The 22015-nt window shown below is 45.6% G+C and overlaps 1 protein-coding gene across 1 annotated transcript in view; it reads right to left on the bottom strand.

Moving 5' to 3' along the window:
• spock2 (SPARC (osteonectin), cwcv and kazal like domains proteoglycan 2) overlaps positions 1-22015 on the bottom strand; it is a 104996-nt gene that overhangs the window by 60303 nt on the left and 22678 nt on the right. The window contains exons 3-4 of the mRNA XM_033012548.1: positions 18336-18381; positions 22-148 (exon numbers count right to left, since the gene is read on the bottom strand). Coding sequence (XP_032868439.1) covers positions 22-148; positions 18336-18381 — 173 coding nt within the window. The remainder of the gene's footprint in view (positions 1-21; positions 149-18335; positions 18382-22015) is intronic.

Here is a 22015-nt window from a genome sequence, read left to right as displayed (position 1 = left end):
GGGCTGGGTTGGGTGTGACACCATGAATGACTGACCTGTGTTGTAGCTCTTGCGGCTGATGCACATGGCCTTCCTCTGGCCTGGGAGATGCACACCTTGTGTCGACTGCACTTCACCTTCTGAACGGGTTCCTTGGTGGGATCCAATGCTCGGGGGAGAAAGTACAACAGCTACTTCCAAATTACAGCAAATTTCCCCCAGCCCCTCATATTCATTCTTTAAAAAAATATATATTTTTATTAGTTTTTTGGAAAGCAAAAAAACAAAAGAACAAAAAAGTTAGATAAATAACCGGATATTGATTACATCGGGATCAGGGTTACATTAACGGCAGGTATAACCGAAATATGAGCCCAGTGTCAAATACACATGAATATAGGCCTCCCGGTCTCTGAAATATAGTTAAGTGTTTAAAAGAGAACTTGATATGTAGAAAAACAAAAGATAAAAAGAAAAAAAAAGAGAAAAAACAAAAAAAACCAAACCCCCCTAAATTAAGAAGAAAAAAAAAGCAAAACAGAATCTGGGCTGCAAAGAGTTTCAACAATTTAAGTCCTTGTTTGTCGTACAGCAAATGGCGCAGACAAACCCAGGCATTTCTTTCCTTTCCAGAAGTTGATACCATGAGGCAAACACCCAGGCCCAGTGCTCTTCCATCATTCAGTCAGCCTGCTCTCCCCCTCATATTCATTCTAATCAAGGACTCATAGCCAGCTTCTTGCCCCCAGTCCCAATCTCACGGTGGGCACGAGCTGACATCAAGTTGCTGACAATAGGAAAGAAATATGGCCTATGTGGCAACGTGAGCTGAGTGTGTGGGCAACAGGAGATGGGTTCCAGCCTGGTCACCGACATTAAAAGCATGTGTGGGTGACACCCACTATTCATATCCACCGCCTACTGAAGTCAACCTGTGAAAATGAGTGCAATTCAGGATTGGTGCTACTTGTATCTAACACCAGTCAGGAACTTCTCCCTTCCGTTGCCCTTGCCCTCCAGGCTCAATTTAATTCCAATTAATATAATTATTAATATGAATATATCATTTTAATATAATTGTAATGTATAATGTAACATTATTATCAGTTGATATATTTCACGTGCCACCTTATATTTTAACGTCACAGACCCGCCATAGTCATCTCACAAAACAAGACTCCAAGTATTATTATCTACTAGACCAAGTGGGACCCGTGTGTTGGGGGCGGGGGCGTTGGGTGGAGTTTGAGGGTGAAGCGAGCACCACTCTCTCGCACACTCTCCTGTCCCCTCCACATACTCCCAGACCTCTCCTCCCACATTATTTTGATCAAGCTTCCATCCCCCCGCTCCCACACCCCATCCCAATCTCCTGGTCCGCTCCTGATGGCAGTAAGTGGTGGCAGAGGGCAGGGTGGAGGAGGGGAGCTGGAGTGGTGGAGAAGGGATCCCAGCCGTGCCACAGGGGGAAGTGTTTGCACATGGCTCCCATTTGATCAACAGGATTTATTCTGGCCAGGCAGTATCTCCGGAGAAAAAGGCTGGGTGATATTTCGGGTCGGAACCCTTCCTTCAGATTTTCATTAGACCTCAAAAGTCACCCATCCTTTTTCTCGGGAGATGCCACCCGACCCGCTGAGTTGCTCAGGCTTTTTGTGTCTATCCTGTCTCTTCTGTTCCTCTCTTCCTCCTCTAGACTCTGTAATCTCTCTTTTCACTGGCTTCCCCCTCAATGACTCCCTTCGACATTAACTGCGGGTACATTTCGAGCCGTGGTTACCCACTTGGAGCTTTGAGGTCTGTCAGTGGGTGTGTGCTGTGGTATCATTGACAGAACCCTTGCAACTGAAGCATTGACCGCTAGTTATTCCAGCTTTAGTTCTGCAGCAGGCAATATATTTTCCAGGGTCTGGCTCCCTCTAGGGGATCTAACTCTTCGACAGATGAGAAAATTGACAAAGTGGTTTTTATACCCGCATCCGATCCTACAAAGACACAGATAATACTTACTGAGATTGTATTACGAATCTACAAAGAGCTTAGCATTACACCAGAGCAGTAGGGTGGCACGGTGGTGCAGCAGTAGAGTTACTGCCTTACAGCGCCAGAGACCCAGGTTCGATCCTGACCATGGGTGTCGTCTGTACGGAGTTCGTACGTCTCCCCGTGACCTGCGTGGGTTTTTTCCCAGGTGCTCCGGTTTCCTCCTACACTCCAAAGACGGACATGTTTGTAGGTAAATTGGCTTCTGTAATAATTGTACATTGTTCCAAGTGTGTGGGATAGTGCTCGTGTATGGGGATCATTGATTAGTGCGGACTCGATGGGCTGAAGGGCCTGTTTCCGCTCTGTATCTCTTGTAATCAAAATCCTCTCTCTTCTGTTCCTCTCTTCCTCCTCTAGCCTCTGTAATCTCTTTTTTCACTGGCTTCCCCCTCAATGACTCCCTTTGACATTAACTGCGGGTACATTTCGAGCCGTGGTTGAACATTTCGAACCAAACTTGAAGGAATGTTCTGTAATGGGCCTTAACTTTAAACACTGGCAACATTCCACAAAGAACTCATGATATTCACAGTATGAAACGCAATCATCTCACGATGACTGCCTTCTAGAAGGTTCTGAGCCCTTGGCTTTCTGCCAGGGTTCAAGTATAAGTGTGTCTGAGGCATGCCTTGTGATGCCTGAGTCACATTCTGGTCAGGAGAGCAGTACAAGATGTTACAAGCTCTTGCTGTTGGCAACAACTCCAAGAGGCAGATTAATACTTTCATACAGTGAATTTCTGGAATGAAAGGTCAGTGGAACTAGATTTGGAAGGGGTTTGGACGAATACCTTGAGGGGGAAAAAGATCAAACAAAGGTACGGGGGGAGGGGGGAGGATAGACACAAAATGCTGGAGTAACTCAGCGGGACAGCCAGCGTCTCTGGAGAGAAGGAATGGGTGACGTTTCGGGTCGAGACCCTTGTCGCTGAGTTTTTTTGTCTACCTTCGATTTTTCCAGCATCTGTAGTTCATTCTTACATATAAGATCAAGTGACATTGGAACAGAATTAGGCCAATTGGCCCATTGAGTCTGCTCTGCCATTCAAAACTGGCGAATCTATTTTCCCCTCCCAACCTCATTCTCCTGCCTCTCCCCGTAACCTTTTGACACCCTTACTAATCAAAAGCCTATCGAGCTCCAGAGGTCAACACGCGTTGCCATAACAACAGGTTTAGCTTGGTTAATCATGTCACGTGTATACCTCACCTTGCTAACCAGATCACCCATTGCCCCAGGGATAAATACTAATCATATCCCTGCCTGCCTCAACATTCTCTGGGTTGACTGAAGACGCTACTATAACATGGGGTGGGGGTGGAGTCAAGGCCCTTTGAGGAACGCCAAGTTTTGCGGTCCTCATTCTAAGACCTTCGGTAGCTGGATACAAAGCAGCCACTGACAAAGGTTCTCAGCCAGTAAAAATTGTGTGACTGTGGATGTACAAGCCCCCCCCCCCCCCCCCCCCCCCATCTCCCCAATCGCCCCATTAACAAGACAGAGACTGCGTTGTATTCTGACACAGAAATAGACCTTTCAGCCCATCTAGCCCATACCAATGACAGAGCTCCATACGACTCTACCTGCTCTGGTATTTTATATAAAGGTAGACACACTATACTGGAGTAACTCAGTGGGACAGGCAGCAGCATCTCTGGAGAGAAGGAATGGGTGCCCTTTCAGGTCGAGGCCCTTCTTCAGACTGAGAATCAGGGGAGAGGGAGACGGAGAGATATGGAAGGGTAAGGTGTGAAAGCGAGAGATTAAAGGAGGTGGACAAGGAAAACGTAGAATAGATCATTGTTAGCCAGGAGAAGGTGACAATGAGGCTTACAAAGATAAAAAGTAATCAGGAGGACAGTCATTCCGTCTCCCTCTCATGTACTGCCCCTTCAAACGCACCGATGCACACATCTCCCATGATAATGGTTTCCACATTCTCACCACCCACTGGATAAATAAGTTCCACCTTAGCTTCTTCATGGATTTGTCTTAGAAACATAGAAAATAGGTGCAGGAGTAGGCCATTCGGCCCTTCGAGCCTGCACCGCCATTCAATATGATCATGGCTGATCATCCAACTCAGTATCCCGTACCTGCCTTCTCTCCATACCCCCTGATCCCCTTAGCCACAAGGGTCACATCTAACTCCCTCTTAAATATAGCCAATGAACTGGCCTCAACTACCTTCTGTGGCAGAGAATTCCACAGATTCACCACTCTCTGTGTGAAAAATGTTTTTCTCATCTCGGTCCTAAAAGATTTCCCCCTTAATCTTAAACTGTGACCCCTTGTTCTGGACTTCCCCAACATCGGGAAAAATCTTCCTGCATCTAGCCTGTCCAACCCCTTAAGAATTTTGTAAGTTTCTATAAGATCCCCCCTCAATCTTCTAAATTCTAGCGAGTACAAGCCGAGTCTATCCAGTCTTTCTTCATATGAAAGTCCTGACATCCCAGGAATCAGTCTGGTGAACCTTCTCTGTACTCCCTCTATGGCTTACGCTCTGAGCTTTTCATTCTCACTTTCCTCGTGTTGTTTTATACCTCTGAGTGTCACTGCGTAGCTGCAAGGGACAAAACGCTTTACCCCACGGACAATTTTACACACTTTTTCTATGTGATGCTTCAAGTCATGGTTAAACCCCCCCTGAGGGAAGGAGCAGTTCTTAAGGTCAGCCTTGTTTTGCAGTGAAACCACTGGTGCGTAATGGGAATTGCCAATACCCCAGGGGTGAGCCGGGAGTTGTCAGTATTACACGCGGCTGTTGAGATCCAACCCAGGAGAAAATGCTGGAGTAGATTACAGAAGTCTGGTTCATCAGGTCACTGGCAAGTAAGATGTGAAGTTGTTGTAAGGAAGCTACCAAGAGACGCAGATCGGTTAAGTAACTGAGCTAAGATGTGGCGAATGGAGCGTAATATGGTGAACGTGACATTGTACATTACAGCAGGGAAAATAAAACACATGGTGAGAGAACACAGGGGACTGAGGTGCGGAGTGACCTGGGTATCCAAGTACATGATTCAATGAAGGCTAGTGCATGTAGGGTGGCATGGTGGCGTAGCGGTAGAGTTACTACCTTACAGCGCCAGAGACACGGGTTCGATCCTGACTATGGGTGATTGCCTGTACGGAGTTTGTACCTTCTCCCCATGACCTGCGTGGGTTTTCTCCAAGATCTTCGGTTTCCTCCCACACTCCACAGACGTACAGGTTTGTAGGGTAATTGGCTTGGTATAAATGTAAAATTGTCCCTAGTGTGTGTGTGTGTGTAGGCTTGTGTTAATGTGCGGGGATCGCTGGCTGGTGCGGACTCAGTGGGCCGAAGGGCCTGTTTCCGAGCTGTATCTCTAAACTAAAAGTACACGGTTTCGTATTTCCGATAGAGGAGGCCATTCAGCCCATTGTGAACATGCCAGCTCTCTGAGCAATCTCATCATTCCTCCTTCTCTACTTATTTCCATGTAGCATTTCCCCTCTCAAATGCTCATTAACCCCCCCCCCCCTTGATTTTATCAACATCTACATCTATATTTTGGGGGAGATTGGCGAGCCAATTGCAACGGTATTTCAACACAGTGTGGCATTACTCTCTTGGGCTCTTTGTAAGAAGATTAATTTCACTGTGTTAGCACTTGGCATCATTGACCCATTGAACCTTGCATGCCTTTAGGATGCGGGAGGAACCCATGCAGTCACAGGGAAAACTTGCTAAATGCACACAGGCACCATCGGAGGTCAGTGTTCAACCCCAGTCACTGGAGCTGTGATGCAGCGGCACTACCTGCTTCACCGCTGCAGAGCCCGAGGTCATTAGGAACACTAACAAAATGTAGTTTCTTCCCACAAGAATTGAATGCAATAGAAAGGGGGGGCGGGGGGTGTTTACCCATTACTTTGTGTAGGAAGGAACTGCAGATGCTGGTTTAAACTGAAGATAGACACAAAAAGCTGGAGTAACTCAGCAGGACAGGCAGCATCTCTTGCCAGAGACATTTATTTTGTGTTTACTTCCATCAACACTGTGACGGACACCTGCCACTACCACAGGCAGTCAGCCTGAAGACAAGGTGAAGACAGGTTTATCCCTGATGCTGACTACCTGCTATGGACCTGGTCCAGTAACTATATCTTTCAGTGAGATACACAGAACTGCAGATGCTGGAATCTTGAGCTAAATCTCTCCATCTTTCTCCTTACTCCTTGCAACCAATCCTCCTGACCAAATTGTTAGTCTTAACACCTCGTTCTTTGTCCATGGCCAGTTTTCCCCCGACCCATTTTCATGCCTATTAAGTGGCTGAAGGGCACTGTAGGGTCACAAACTTGTTATTAAACTCCCCTGGATAGTCTATCACCACAGTGTATTTTCCTAAAGCACATTAGCTCTCCGTCTGTAGCCAAGTTGCTGGTCCAAAAAGCATTACACTAAATATAGAAGCTGTCTAAAAGCCAGAGAGAAACTGTAGTCTAAAACCTTTAATGATTTCATTAAATAATCATTAAATGCTCACTAATGGCAGAGTTGCTGGGAATATATTTCCCATCTGAGAGATTGTAGATATTTAATGCATCTTTCCATATCCCTGTGCTGCCTGAAGGAATATATCCCTCTGCACGTCAGAAACTGAAGACCATTTCAGGTCCTCAGCAGCGTTATCATCTGAGAGCCACTCAAGTGACTGAGACATACGATGGAGTTGACTCCTATTAGAAACATAGAAACATAGAAATTAGGTGCAGGAGTAGGCCATTCGGCCCTTCGAGCCTGCACCGCCATTCAATATGATCATGGCTGATCATCCAACTCAGTATCCCGTACCTGCCTTCTCTCCATACCCTCTGATCCCCTTAGCCACAAGGGCCACATCTAACTCCCTCTTAAATATAGCCAATGAACTGGCCTCGACTACCCTCTGTGGCAGGGAGTTCCAGAGATTCACCACTCTCTGTGTGAAAAAAGTTCTTCTCATCTCGGTTTTAAAGGATTTCCCCCTTATCCTTAAGCTGTGACCCCTTGTCCTGGACTTCCCCAACATCGGGAGCAATCTTCCTGCATCTAGCCTGTCCAACCCCTTAAGAATTTTGTAAGTTTCTATAAGATCCCCTCTCAATCTCCTAAATTCTAGAGAGTATAAACCAAGTCTATCCAGTCTTTCTTCATAAGACAGTCCTGACATCCCAGGAATCAGTCTGGTGAACCTTCTCTGTACTCCCTCTATGGCAATAATGTCCTTCCTCAGATTTGGAGACCAAAACTGTACGCAATACTCCAGGTGTGGTCTCACCAAGACCCTGTACAACTGCAGTAGAACCTCCCTGCTCCTATACTCAAATCCTTTTGCTATGAAAGCTAACATACCATTCGCTTTCTTCACTGCCTGCTGCACATATTCCAGGGACCCACGTCACAAAATCCAGTCCGTTGTTCCCACTGCATTACCGAGGAAATACTACATAGCAGGGTGTGAACTCATTTGGATAAAACACTAATTGAGTCACATACCCTCACCACAACACCATTAATAAAAAAAGAACAGGGAGTTCTTCTCCAATATCTTGGCTAATATTTATCCCTTTTATTAAAAGTTGGCTGGTCGGCATCACACAAATTGGCTGCTGTGTTTGCCACATTACAACTGCACGAGTCAACCGCCTCTCTTCTTGAAGCTTTCTAAACGGCTGGTCTCACTCAGAGAGCGGTGGGTATGTGGATCAAGCTGCCAGAGCAGGTAGTAGAGGCAGATAGTATAATAACATTTGAAAAGCACTTGGACAGATACTTAGATAGGAAGGGTTTGGAGGTATAAAGGCAAAACACAGGCAAATGGCACCAGCTTAAGCAGGGCATCTTGGTCGGCATGGATGGGTTGGGCTGAAGGGCCTGTTTCCGTATTAGGACCGAAGGGCTGTGACTCAGAAAGGTGAAGCTTCATTTGGCAGTACCGCTTCAGTGACTCTGGTTCCCATCTTGGCCTCTGGTGCTCTCTCTGCAGAGTTTGCATGTCCTCCCTGTGACTGTGTGGGATTTTGAAGTAGGGTTTGTCTAAACCCTGTCCTCCAGAGATACTGCCTGACCTGCAGAGTCCAGGCAAGATTGCAGCATCTGCAATTCCCGTGTCTTCCACTGTCTGAGAGGACAGCTGGATTTGGGCTAAGACACTTCCATATTCTGAAATATTTCTGTTCTTGGGAAAAAACAATGAACTGCAGATACTGGTTTCCAAAATAAAAGACAAAGTGCTGGAGTAAATCAATGGTAAAGGCAGCATCTCTGGAGAACATGGGTAGGTGTTGTTTTGGGATGGGACCCTTCTTCAGATAAGGGGGAGGGAGGGTGGGGGGAGAAGAAAGTTGGAAGAGTGTAGAGGTAAGACACATCTTGGCAAGCAGGCAGGTAGATACAGGTGAGGGGGTTATTTGTTAGCCAGGTGGTTGGACAAAGGCCAGAGCTGAAAAGACAGAAGGTGTGAAACAAAAGGTTTGAAGAGTTGTGAATTGAGAGGAAAGGAAGTAGGTGGGAAGAAAGGGGCAGGGGAGAAATAGATGCAAGTACAGGAGGGGCCCTGGGGAGATGAGAAGAGAATGGAATGAGGGGGTTGTAATTACCTAAAATTGGACAATTCTGTGTTGTTATAAGCTATCCATGTGGAATATGAGGTGCTGTTCCTCCAGTTTGCAAGTGGCCTCACTCTGGCAATGGAGGAGGCCCAGGACAGAAAGGTCAGTGTGGGAATGGGAAGAGGAGTTAAAATGATCAGCAACTGGGTGATCCAGAAACCTTTGCCTTCGCGATGCTGATGTTCAGAAAATGGTCACGCTTGGTCTCGCTGATGTGGAGGAGGACACATCTGGAACACCGGATGCAGTAGATGAGGTGCACGTGAACCTGTCTCTCACCTGGAAGATCTACCGAGTGCTTCCAGCATTTCTGTTTTTGTTTCAGATTAATCAGCATCTGCAGGGTTTTATTTTTTAAATTCTGGTTATCCCAGTCAGCATTTATCTCAAAATTAATGTACTGAATGCAGACAGTCTGGTCATTGCCATGTTGTTCAGTGTAGGAGCTTGCTGGTCTGCAAACATCCTGCTGTAATTCAGGCTGTACGAGTCTCTGCATCTCAAAAGTATTTAATTGCCTTCAAAGTGCTCTGGGATATCCCAAAGTGCACTGAGCAATGCAACTTTGCTTTTCCAAATTTACACTAATTTTACACAGGTTCGATTTTCAAAAGTACCAGAGCCCTCTTAATACTCTCATGGAACATATTAGTGCCAGGGTCATATAATAATTTAATGTTCACCCTGGCTAAACTAGCAAGGTCAATTAGGAGTCTTTCTTATTGATGTGGGCCTGTTGTTGATGAAGGTCTTGCAGGATTGAAGTCATAGAAACAGAAAATAGGTGGAGTAGGCCATTCGGCCCTTCGAGCCAGCACCGCCATTTGATATGATCATGGCTGGTCATCCAAAATTCCTGCTTTTCCCCCATATCCCTTAATTCCGTTAGCCCTACGAGCTAAATCTAACTTTGTTCAAGAAGGAACTTCAGATGCTGGAAAATCGAAGGTAGACAAAAATGCTGGAGAAACTCAGCGGGTGCAGCAGCATCTATGGAGCAAAGGAAATAGACAACGTTCCGGGCCGAAACTCTTCTTCAGACACTTAGAGTTAAATCTAACTCTCTCTTGAAAACATCAAATGAATTGACATACACTGCCTTCTGTGGCAGTGTATTCCACAGATTCACTACTCTCTGGGTGAAAAGGATTTTCCTCATCTCAGTCCTAAATGGCCTACCCCTTATTCTTAAACTGTGACCCCTGGTTCTGGACTCCTTCAACATGGGGAACATTTTTCCTGCATCTAGCCTGTCCAATCCCTTAAGAATTTTATATGTTTCTATAAGATACCCGCTCATCCTTCTAATTCCCAATTTGACCCATTCTTTCATCATATGTCATTCCCGCCATCCCGAGAATTAACCTTGTGAACCTACGTTGCACTCCCTCAATAGTAATAATGTCCTTCCTCAAATTAGGAGACCAAAATGCTCCAGGTGTGGTCTCACCGGGGCCCTGTACAACTGCAGAAGGACCTCCTTGCTCCTAAATTCAAATCGTGTATCAACATGGTATTATAATCCAGAAGACTTTCTCTTGGAACATGTAGAGTTTGCATTTCCATAGCGCCTTTCATATTCAGTAATCCAAATTACAACCAACACCCTACTTCTGCATTGAGGTCAGTGTTAATAATATGGGAGACATCAGACAATTTGTAACTAGAGGAGTGGACTGTGATAACTGGTTTCACTGCTGTTCCTTGGAGGATAATTATCAGCCAGGACAACAGTGAACAGAGCCTGGCCTCCTCTTTTCAAAACTGTGCCGTGGGAATTTTTATGACGCATAAGAAAACAGAAATGGGCCGAAGGAACTGCAGATGCTGGAATCTTGAGCAAAACACAAAGTGCTGGAGGAACAGTGCCAGTCACCGAGTTCCTTCAGCACAGAGAACAGATTGGGGTTGGATTTAACACAAAAAAATGTGCTGGAGTAACTCAGCGGGACAGACAGTATCTCTGGAGAGAAGGAATGGGTGACGTCTCGGGTCGAGACTCTTTTTCCTGAGATGCCGCCTGTCCCGCTGAGTTACTCCAGCTTTTTGTGTCTATCTTCGGTTTAAACCAACATCTGCAGTTCCTTCCTACACAATTAATTTATTGGGCTGCAGGCCCTAAGATCAATGACAATAAAGAACGAAGCACTTTCTTATCTGCCTTGTTGCCAGCATGCATATTCACAGAACCTGGCAGCAAATAAAATCACTGTGGCCTCTGAGTTGGGACTTAAGAGGCAACTCACACTGTTGCCTCACTGTTTTTGCTCAGTGCGCACGACCATATCTATTTAATTACATCAGAAATCTTTAGCGTGTTGGACCTGCACGCAAGAAGCAAGGTAGCATATTATTGATGTCTGCCTCCGACTGTTCTTGCCACAGGGATTCTCAAATCCACTGGATAAAGTCAGATAAACATTAACAGTTTACCACCACGAGTTACTGGCTGGGTCACGTCTACCAACTGTTAACTGTTTTGCTTGTGCAATCCACACACGTCTTCTTCAAGCCTGTCAGTGGGAGGGATTCACCCGTATCTCATCTCATTGATCATCTCCCCTACAACTTTCAAGTGCGGAGACTCCTGGACTCACAGATTGGTTTCTAAGCCCAGGACTGCAAGTGTGCTAAAGAGAGACACAAAATGCCGGAGTAACTCAGCTGGGACAGGCAGGCAGCATCTCTGGATAGAAGGAATGGGAGACGTTTCGGGTCGAGCCCCTTCTTCAAATACACTTGCACGTCGTGTTTACCATCTCCCTTGCGATCAAGGGGTTAAATCCGAACTGTCCAGTTATTGGGTGTAGGTTAACCAGAAAGCAGAAGTAACGCACTATCCCTACAACATGAGTTGGGGTTTAGCAGTGTGAATGACCCGAAACGTCTTCTCTCCAGAGATGGTGCATGTCCCGCTGAGTTGCTCCAGCATTTTGCGTCTATCTTCGGTTTAAACCAGCATCTGCAGTTCCTTCCAACAACTGAAAGAGGGCTATGTTTGGTGTCCTTGAGGAGAGCAACAATTAGGCCCAAGGCTGCCTGATTATCAAAGGCTCAGGGCCGTGCTGCATTGGGTGACGCAGCAGGAGATCCTTCAACTAACCTAAAGAACATAGGACAGAACAACACAGGAACAGGCCACATTGTCTGTGCCAAACATGAAGCCAAGATAAACTAATCCTCTCTGCCTCTATTCACTGCATGTCCCGGTGCCTATCTAAAAGCCTCTTCAATGCCACTCTTATCAGCCTCTTATCAGCCTCCATCACCAGCGTGTTCCAGGTACTCACCACTCTCCTTATCAAAACTTGCTCTGCAAAGTTCCCTTAAACTTTCTCCCTCTTCCCTTGATCTTTGACATTTCCAATCTGGGAAAAAGGTTCTGACGAAGGTCTCGATCCGAAACGTCACCCATTCCTTCCCTCCAGAGATGCTGTCTGATCCGCTGAGTTACTCCAGTTTTTTGTGTCTATCTTCAGATTAAACCAGCATCTGCAGTTCCTTCCTGCACATTCTGACTATCTACGTTATATATTTCTGAAGTCTCTCTCAACCTCCTACACTCCAGAAAAAACAATCCAAGTTTGTCCCACTTCTCCGAATAGCTATTAGCTTTACTACTTATTACATTCTTTGTTATGTTATCAAGTTCACCTGGGTTTGAAACTGATGTTATTAATTTGTATAATCATAGGCTAGTAATTGCATCAACTCTTCATTAGGTGGTGTTACAGAGCAACAGAATATAATGCAAGAGGCACAAGGATCTGTGACTCGTGAGTAAAGCACATAGTGCTGGAGTTACTCACTGGTTCAGGCAGCATGGAAAAAGACATTCTGGGTCAGAACCCTTCTTCAGAAGGTGATACAAAATAGAAGGAGTGGCACTGTATCGCAGCGGTCGAGTTGCTTCCTTACAGCACCCGGTTGCGATCCTGACTGCGGGTGCTGTTGGTATGGAGTTTGTACGTTCTCCCTGTGACCGCATGGGTTTCCTCCGGGTGCTTCGGCTTCCTCTCGCACTCCAAAGACGTATACATTTGTAGGTTAATGGGTTCTGTAAAATTGAAAATTGTCTCTAGTGTGTGGGAGAGTGCTAGTGCATGGGGTGATCGCTGGTTAGCGCAGGCTCGGTGGGCCAAAAGGACAGTTTCCACACTGTATCTCTAAACAATGTACCTCGGTGACTGCCAATCACCCCCCCCCCCCCCCCCCCGGCATCTACCAAACTTCTGCAGATGTACCGTGGGACCTCATTGGTCGTATCATGTCCTGCAACAGCAATTCCAATGCACAGAGGCTGCAGAGTGGTGGACTCACCCCGTTCCAACCTTCCCACCATCGAAAGCATCTACACGAGGTGCTGCCTCAAGACGGCGGCATCTCTCATACAGAATCCCCACCATTCGGGCCGTTCCTCTTCTCACTGCTACCGTCGCGCAGGAGGTACAGAAGCCTGAAGTCCCACATCACCAGGTTCAAGAGCAGCTACTTTTCTCTAACCATCAAGTTTTTGACCTGACCTGCACAACCCGAAGCAAAACACAAAGTGCTGGAGTAACTCAGTGGGTCAGGCAGCATCTGCGGAGGGAATGTGCTTTCACTTCTTCCGCAGATGCTGCCGGATCCACCGAGATCCTCCAGCACTGTGTTTTGCTTAAGGTTCCAGCATCAGCAGTTCCTTGGTTCTCCATTTTACTGCACAACCCTAATCCTACCTCATCAACCGAGCATTATGGACCACCTTTGCACCACCATGGACTTGTTTTCTAACTGCGCTTTGCACTTCTGAATGTCTTGTTTTTGCACAGTCTTTTTCTTTTCACTGCCTTGTAGAATTTATGGATAATTCATAATTAATGATTTGCGTGCTGGTTGAGTCTACTTGCCTGTGATGCTGCTGCAAGCTAGATGTTCATTGTATCTACACTTCACTGTACACATGCATATAATGATAAACTCAACTTGACTTGCCCCCATTCTGTATTATTTCAATGTCTCTTTAGATGCGGTGACCCGACATGTTCACTTTATACTGGTTGACATTGCCACATATCTGAAACGCTGATGTGTTGAGTGGCGTTATTAGCAAACTAAAACCAAGAATAAAAATAGCACCAAGGCGCTTTTCATAATATGTTAAACATGCTGGGTCCCCACAGTTCATTAACAGATATGTAGAAAATTCATGGAGCTCAGGAAGACTGACTCCTGGTACGCGGTCTATAGTGTAGGAAGGATGCTGGTTTAAACAGAAGATAGACACAAAAAGCTGGAGTAACTCAGCGAGTCAGACAGCATCTCTGGAGAATGGAGAAAAGGAATAGATGACATTTCGGGTCAGAACCCTTCTTCAGACTGTTTTCAGTAGTTAGTCTGAAGAAGGGTCCCAACCCGCAACGTCACCTATTCATTTTCTCCAGAGATGCTGCCTGACCCGCTGAGTTACTCCAGCTTTTTTTTGTCTATGTGGTCTATAGTTAAGGAATCATAGCCTGGTTAAACCAGCATTGGTAAAGCCTAGGTGTACACAAACTGCTGGAGTAACTCAGCGGGTGAGGCAGCATCTCTGGAGAGAAGGAATGGGTGACGTTTCAGGTCGAGACCCTTCTTCAGACTGATGTCAGGGTAGGGGCAGGACAAAGATAGAATGGAGGTGGAGACAGTAAGACTAGTGGGAGAACTGGGAAGGGGGAGAGGATGGAGAGAGAAAGCAAGGGCTATCTAAAGTCAATGTTCATACCGCTGGGGTATAAACTAGCCCAAGCCAAATATGAGGTGCTGTTCCTCCAATTTGTGCTGGACCTCACTCTGACAATGGAGGAGGCCCAGGACAGAAAGGTCAGATTGGGAATGGGAGGGGGAGTTGAAGAGCTGGGCCACCGGGAGATCAGGTTGGTTAAGACGGACTGAGCGGAGGTGTTCAGCGAAACAATCGCCGAGCCTGCGCTTGGTCTCGCCGATGTAGAGAAGTTGACACCTGGAACAGCGGATACAGTAGATGAGGTTGGGGGAGATGCAAGTGAACCTCTGCCTCACCTGGACTGTTTGAGTTCTTGGATGGAGCCTTGAAGTTGTTAAAGTGTTGTTAAAATTGATAAAACCCTGTTCTCCCAGCATGTCTGCGTCAGTCTGTGTCTCTGCAACTAATTCAATGCATGCTTCAGTTGCTCTGTCTCTGTGCTGCCTTCAATGTTCCCAGGGGCTCCAGCACTCTGGCATCATCTCCCATCTCTGGCAGCTCAGCTGATTTATTTCACACATGCTTACAGCTGATGGCTGACAGCTGCACCAACACCAGGCTACATGACACGGCCCAGTAGCCAGCTGACACCACTCATTCACCTCAACTGTTTGTTCTCCGTTACTCTGTTGAGCCTAGAAGCAGCCTACTGACTGACAGAGGAAGGACACAATGCCCTGCTCTGTCCCTGCCCATGCTCAAGGTTATTCTTCAGTCTCTGCCATTCTCTCCACTCCCCTCTCAGACGGAACCCCCCTGATTCATGGAAACAATAGACAATAGGTGCAGGAGTAGGCCATTCGGCCTTTCGATACAGCACCGCCATTCAATATGATAGACAATAGACAATAGACAATAGGTGCAGGAGTAGGCCATTCGGCCCTTCGATACAGCACCGCCATTCAATATGATAGACAATAGACAATAGGTGCAGGAGTAGGCCATTCGGCCCTTCGAGACAGCACTGCCATTCAATGTAATCATGGCTGATCATCCACAATCAGTACCCCGTTCCTGCCTTCTCCCCATATGATTAATACACAAAAATCTGGAGTAACTCAGCAGGTCAGGCAGCATCTGTGGAGAGAAGGAATAGGTGACCTTTCCGGTCGAGTAACTTTTTGAGTAACTTCGGTGTAAACCAGCATCTGCAATTCCTGCCAACACAACCTTTAATCAATGCCGCCCCACACAAGAATAAAACACCAACCTCTAACCTCTTTCGCAAACTATGTTCCAGCGCTTTTGGGTGGCAGAGTGGCGCAACGGTAGAGTTGCTGCCTTACAGCGCCAGAGTCACGGGTTCGATCCTGACTACAGGTGCTGTCTGTATGGACTTTATACGTTCTCCCTGTGATCAAGAGGGTTTTCTCCAGGTGCTCCGGTTTCCTCCCACACTCCAAACACGTGCAGGTTTGTAACTGGCTTCTGTGAATTTATTTTTAGTGTGTAGGATAGAAATAGAGTACGGGTGAGATGGGCTGAAGGGCCTGTTTCCGCACTGTATCCCTAAACTAAACTAAGCTGGTACATGCTCGTGCTTCCCACATTTGTCTTACCTTTTGTTCCTTCCATTTGCGGGATTACTGATCAGGTTCTGCCCTCACCACATCCAACCTGGCTGAAACAGATTGCCTGGTCACGGCTGTTTGTGGCAGCTGGTAAACACTGGAACCTTTCCACCAAAAATGATACTGGGACCACTCAAGCCACAGATTGCAGGCTTCAGAATTGCATCCGCCAATTTGAACTGACCACATAAAAAAGCTGGGGTAGACAAAAATGCTGGAGAAACTCAGCGGGTGAGGCAGCATCTCGACCCGAAACGTCGCCTATTCCTTCGCTCCATAGATGCTGCCTCACCCGCTGAGTTTCTCCAGCATTTCTGTCTACCTTCTATTTTTCCAGCATCTGCAGTTCTTTCTTAAACATAAAAAACCTGCACATGGTCACATTCCTTCTCTGCCCAGATGCTGCCTGTCCCGCTGAGTTACTGAGCAGCATTTTGTGTCTATCTTCGGAGTAAACCAGCATCTACACAGTCAGTCACGTTGAGTTCGCAATGTCCCGGTAATGTTTGTGTTTCAGAGACTCCAGGTCCACATCTGGAGTCACTGAGGCCATATTTGGAGTTTGCACATTCTCCCTGTGACTGTGCCGGTTTCCTTTGGGTGCTCCCGTTTCCTCCCACATCCCAAAGACGTGTGGGTTCGTATGTTAATTAGTCTCTGTGGATTGCCCCTCTTTTATCCAGGGAGTGTCAGTAAATGATTAGGAAGGGTGTCAAAGATTATGGGGAGAAGGCAGGAGAATGGGGTTGAGAGGGAAGGATAGATCAGCCATGATTCAACGGTGGGGTAGACTCGATGGGCCAAACGGCCTACATCTGCTCCTGTAACTTATAAACAGATGCGAAGGTGGGGCAACATACAATTAGTGTGAACAGGTGATCGATGGCTAGTGTGCACTTGGTGGGCCAAAGGGCCTGTTTCCATGTTGTATCCTTCCATCAATTCAATAATATAAACTTACTGCATGGAGACTGATTGCTATGTGGTTCTGCAGACTACATCTCAATAGTATTTAGCTGGTTTGCCCCTCCCTGGACTAAGGTGAAAAAGCAGCACAAATGCACTTTGAGTCTTTATTTACACATATCCCCCAGTGACATATTTTGTTTGCGCTGTGAGGCAAACACTACAGTGACAGGTGAACAGTGGGGTCAGTATTAGTCACTTCCCAAAGCAGCACGCCATTGAGAATGTTTTACATCAAAAAGTTTTACACAACTGGTTAATGGAAAACTTTTTTTTCTCCTAATGTTCACGGCACTATTGACAATAAACTAGTACCTCACGACACTCCATCTCCAGAAAAGTAAAGGGGTAAAGATTTACATTTTTCTAGCACCTATCCCATCCCTTGCTGGAATACTTTACAGTCAATGACGTACTTTCAAAGTGCAGTCACTGTTATAATGTAAGAATAACATGCAATTTGCACAACAAGTTCCTGCAAACAGCATTGTGTTAATGATGATCAGACAATCTGTTTGTTAGTAATGATGAGCGAGGCTTGTTTATTGAGGATAATCTTACTGTTGCTTGAAATTGGGCCTTGGAATCAGAGCGAGGTGGGGGAGATTAAGATCACCATAGTGTGGGACGGTGACACAGCGTTAAAGTTGCTGCCTTACAGCGCCGGGGTCCTGGGTTCAATCCCGACTACGGGTGCTGTCTGTACGGAGTTTATACGTTCTTCCCGTGACTGCGTGGGTTTTCTCCGAGATCTTTGGGTTCCTCCCACACTCCACAGACGTACAGGTTTGTAGGTTAAATAGCTTGCTATACAGTAAGTGTCAAATGTCCCTAGTGTGTGTAAGAATAGAGTTAATGTGTGGGGATTGCTGGTTGGTGTGGACTCAGTGGGTCGAAGGGCTTCTTTACGCACTGTATCTCTAAAACTAAAACATCTTTTCCAAGAGATAGCACTTCCAACAGTGTCTCCCTCTCACAGACTAACAGCCCATATATATAAATTATAAATATACTCCTATATATTTGGTGAGGGACTGGATCTCACTTCCTTCTGAGGTGAGTTTGGTAGCTACTGACCCTGGGCTAACAATGACCTTTGCTTTGTTCACTAACACCTTGGTATTAAATGAAATCTGAATTGCAAGCAGAAGGCTCAAGTCCTGTTGAAAAAAAAAAGCAGACTAATTTCATTTAGAAAGGTCACAGATATAGAGGGAGAGAAAGGGAAATAAAAGGAGAGGGAGGTAAATAGGAAGATGGAGAAAATGGGACGGAAATAGGGACAACGTGAGTGTCCATGGATGGAATTGAGACAGAGTTACAGAAACACTAAATCATCTAATGAAACAACTCGGTTTGAAACTCCCAGTCTCACAAAAAAGAAAAGCCTCGATGGAAAAACTCACCCTCATCGAAGGCCTGATGCTGATCCCATGTCCGGATGTAATCATCCTACACAAGAGAAGAAAACTATTAAAACACAAACAAAATCATCATCGTTTAAACAGAACGTCCCTCCTCAAGTTCCTACCTGGAGCTTTGAAAGGATGAAAGACCATTAGGTCTCAGCAATAATTAGTTATTATTGGACTGTCGTTGTTATGTGGAGGTTTGCAGGCGGCTGCCCTGTCTATTCGTGGAGTTAGTTATAAAATTAATTTCCCCTGACTCGTGCCAATAAAGCACTGACAATGACTCTGGGTCTTGCGCTGTCTCTCGAACATCCTGATATGCTGCAATTATCTGAATATCTTTCTACCCACTGAAACAACAGATCAAAAATAGCTTTTGTTTAAGAAGGAACTGCAGATGCTGGAAAATCGAAGGTAGACAAAAATGCTGGAGAAACTCAGCGGGTGAGGCAGCATCTATGGAGCGAAGGAAATAGGCAACGTTTCGGGTCGAGAGCCGTCTTCAGAAATAGGAGTAGGCTCAGAAATAGGCTCAAAAATAGGAGTAGGAAGAAAGACTTGTGGTCAATAATTTTCTCAGCACTATTGAAAATAAACAATTGTTTCATGACTATATAGATTGTGTCAGCGGGTACATCTCAAGTGCACAGGGATGTAATGCTGAGGATCTTTAAGGCGCTGGTAAGGCTGCACTTGGAATATTGTGAGCCACTTTGGGCACCATATCTGAGGAAGGATGTGCTGGCCCTTGGAGAGGGTCCAGTGGAGGTTTACAAGACTTCCCAGGAATGAGTAGGTTCACCTATAATGAGCGTTTGTCGGAACTGGGCCTGTCCTCGCTGGAACTTAGAAGAATGAGGAGAGACCTCATTGAAACAAACAGAATAGTGAAAGGTACACAAAATTGCTGGGAAAACTCAGCGGGTGCAGCAGCATCTATGGAGCGAAGGAAATAGGCGATGTTTCGGGCCAAAACCCTTCTTCAGACTTCTTCAGTCTGAAGAAGGGTTTCGGCCCGAAACGTTGCCTATTTCCTTCGCTCCATAGATGCTGCTGCACCCGCTGAGTTTCCCCAGCAATTTTGTGTACCTTCGATATTCCAGCATCTGCAGTTCCTTTTTGAACAGAATAGTGAAAGGCTTGGATAGGGTGGATGTGGAGAGGATGTTTCCACTAGTGGGAGAGTCTAGGACTAGAGGAATCAAAATGAAAGGACGATCTTGATGAGGAAGGAGATGAGGAGCAATTTCTTTAGAGGGTGGTAAATCTGTGGAATTCTTTGCCAAGTCAGTGGATATTTTTAAGGTAGAGATAGATAGATTCTTGATTAGTACAGGTGTCAGAGGTTGTGGGGAGAAGGCTGGAGAGTGGAGTTAGGAGGGAGAGATAGATCAGCCACGATTGAATGGCAATGACTTGATAGACTTGAGAGGCAGAATGGTCGAATTCTACTCCTATTCCTTATGACCTTATGACAAATCTTAGGCAGTGGTTGTCAACACCTGTTCCCAACTCCCAGAGACACTCCCATCTACAATGGTGACTCTATCTCTGCCGTTGGTTCTGAATCATGAGAGTGTGGAGTTAGGTGGAGGAGAGGGAGCTGAGGGCTGAGATAGCAAAGGCAATGGACGTGTGGGCCAGAGAAGATTGGAGATAACCTCTTTGGGCATTCGGCACCAAACGGCTAATTAAATGGGTGGAAAGGTGAAGCAGAGAACCAGTCCCAGGTGATACCGGCAACTTAAACCATGCTTTGTCGATAAGTCCACAACACTTCATCGATGTTGCACCTGAAACCATGTTATGTCAATAGCAACAGGTATATGCTTCAGCAAACTTCAACAGTGCTGATTGGCCTTAAGTAAACCAATTCACTCTGTTAAACTAACTGGCTGGGGGGGACTTGCAATGAACAGGGTCAAGCATTCATTGAGCTATTATTTGCACAGCATAATTTGAGGCCTAAGGTTAATTAACTTTTAAGTGCAATAAATGTAGTCCGAGTCTATTTACAATGAGCTTCAGCGCTGCAGTGCAAGGAGAAACAAACGTGTCCGACAGCCAGCTAAACGGGCTCGATCAAGCTTTGTGAAGAACATCGATGATTGTGCCCGCACCGTGCTTGGATACATGCACAGATCTTTTAGGAAGAAAGTTTATTTTTGAAATTTAAAAACCTTAATAACCAACTAAAAAAAATTTAAAGTTACAAATCACCTTGCAGCTGTTGAGAGCTACACAAAAATACTGGAGAAACTCAGCGGGTGCAGCAGCATCTATGGAGCGAAGGAAAAAGGCAACGTTTCGGCCCGAAACGTTGCCTTTTTCCTTCGCTCCATAGATGCTGCTGCACCCGCTGAGTTTCTCCAGCATTTTTGTGTACCTTGGATTTTCCAGCATCTGCAGTTCCTTCTTAAACACAGCTGTTAGAGCTACATGGCTGTTCCTATTTTGTTGTGTAAGGACACTAAGCAAGTTTACAACAAGGACACGCATTTATAAAAAGTATCTTTAGTTTAGTTTAATTTACAGCGCGGAAACAGCAATCCCCCAACACTAACCCTTTCCTACACATACCGGAGACAACTTACAATTATACCAAGCCAATTAGGCTACAAACCCGTGTGTCTTTGGAGTGTGGGAGGAAACTGGAGATCCCGGAGAAAAATCACACAGGTCACAGGGAGAACGTACAAACAAATAGCACCTGTAGTTAGGATCGAACCCGCATCTTTGACGATGTAGGCAACAACTCTACTGCTGTGCCCTTACCATCTTTACCATCAAAGCACACACAAAAGTCATTGAGAATCTGGGCATAAAGTTGTTACTGCTGACTTAACCTCAGTTTACATAATTTGTCCAATTTTTGATAAACATTTCTCTAATTCATTGCTGGAGTCAAACAAAAATTGTCACTGCCTTCATGGTAGGGGCAAAACAGGTCTGGGGAACCATATCGAATATGAGGTACAGGGAGTGGAGGAAAGAACTTCAGATGCTGGTTTACACCGAAGATAGGCTGGAGTAACCCAGCGGGACAGGCAGCATCTCTGGAGGGAAGGAATGGGTGATGTTTCGGGACAAGACCTTTCGGACTTTATTCGACATTTTAAAATTTAAATACTATAACTTAATTAAAATAATTTAAATTAAATTCTTGAAATAGTGGGTGTGCGTTACCCTGTTCAAATGGCAGAACCCAAAAAAAATCGCTTGTGTGCGTGCCAATATTGCCGCATACTCTTTCCAAGCAGTGGTACTTGACAGTGTTTCATTCATCAATATTATTGACTCTGCTTCTGAGAACCAGTGCTGTTGGTGGGCCGGAGTGCTTGCATTGTTCTTCAGTGGGCCTCCAGGTCAAGACACCTCTTTGGAAAAGTGTGTTTATTGATCCCAGTCCTATCTGTGGAGAACCCGCCAGGGCTGATAACTGACCCGTTTTGGTGCAGTTACTCAGTGAACGCTGGCTGATAAAGCCATCAGCAGCAGAAACTCACAGTATAATCCCCTGAATGAGGACACACTTATTTTATTTTTTATTTAATTCTTCATTTTTCGAACAAAATAAAAGAATAAAAAGCAAGTGTGAAACAGCACACAAAAAACAAAATTTAGAAAGTGTCAGAAAGAAATATTTATAAATAAATGAAATCGTATGTGTCCGA

The sequence above is a fragment of the Amblyraja radiata genome, chromosome 37, assembly GCF_010909765.2.
Source record: "Amblyraja radiata isolate CabotCenter1 chromosome 37, sAmbRad1.1.pri, whole genome shotgun sequence".
In the NCBI taxonomy this organism is placed as follows: Eukaryota; Metazoa; Chordata; class Chondrichthyes; order Rajiformes; family Rajidae; genus Amblyraja; species Amblyraja radiata.
This window is presented reverse-complemented; position numbering and strand designations above follow the sequence as displayed.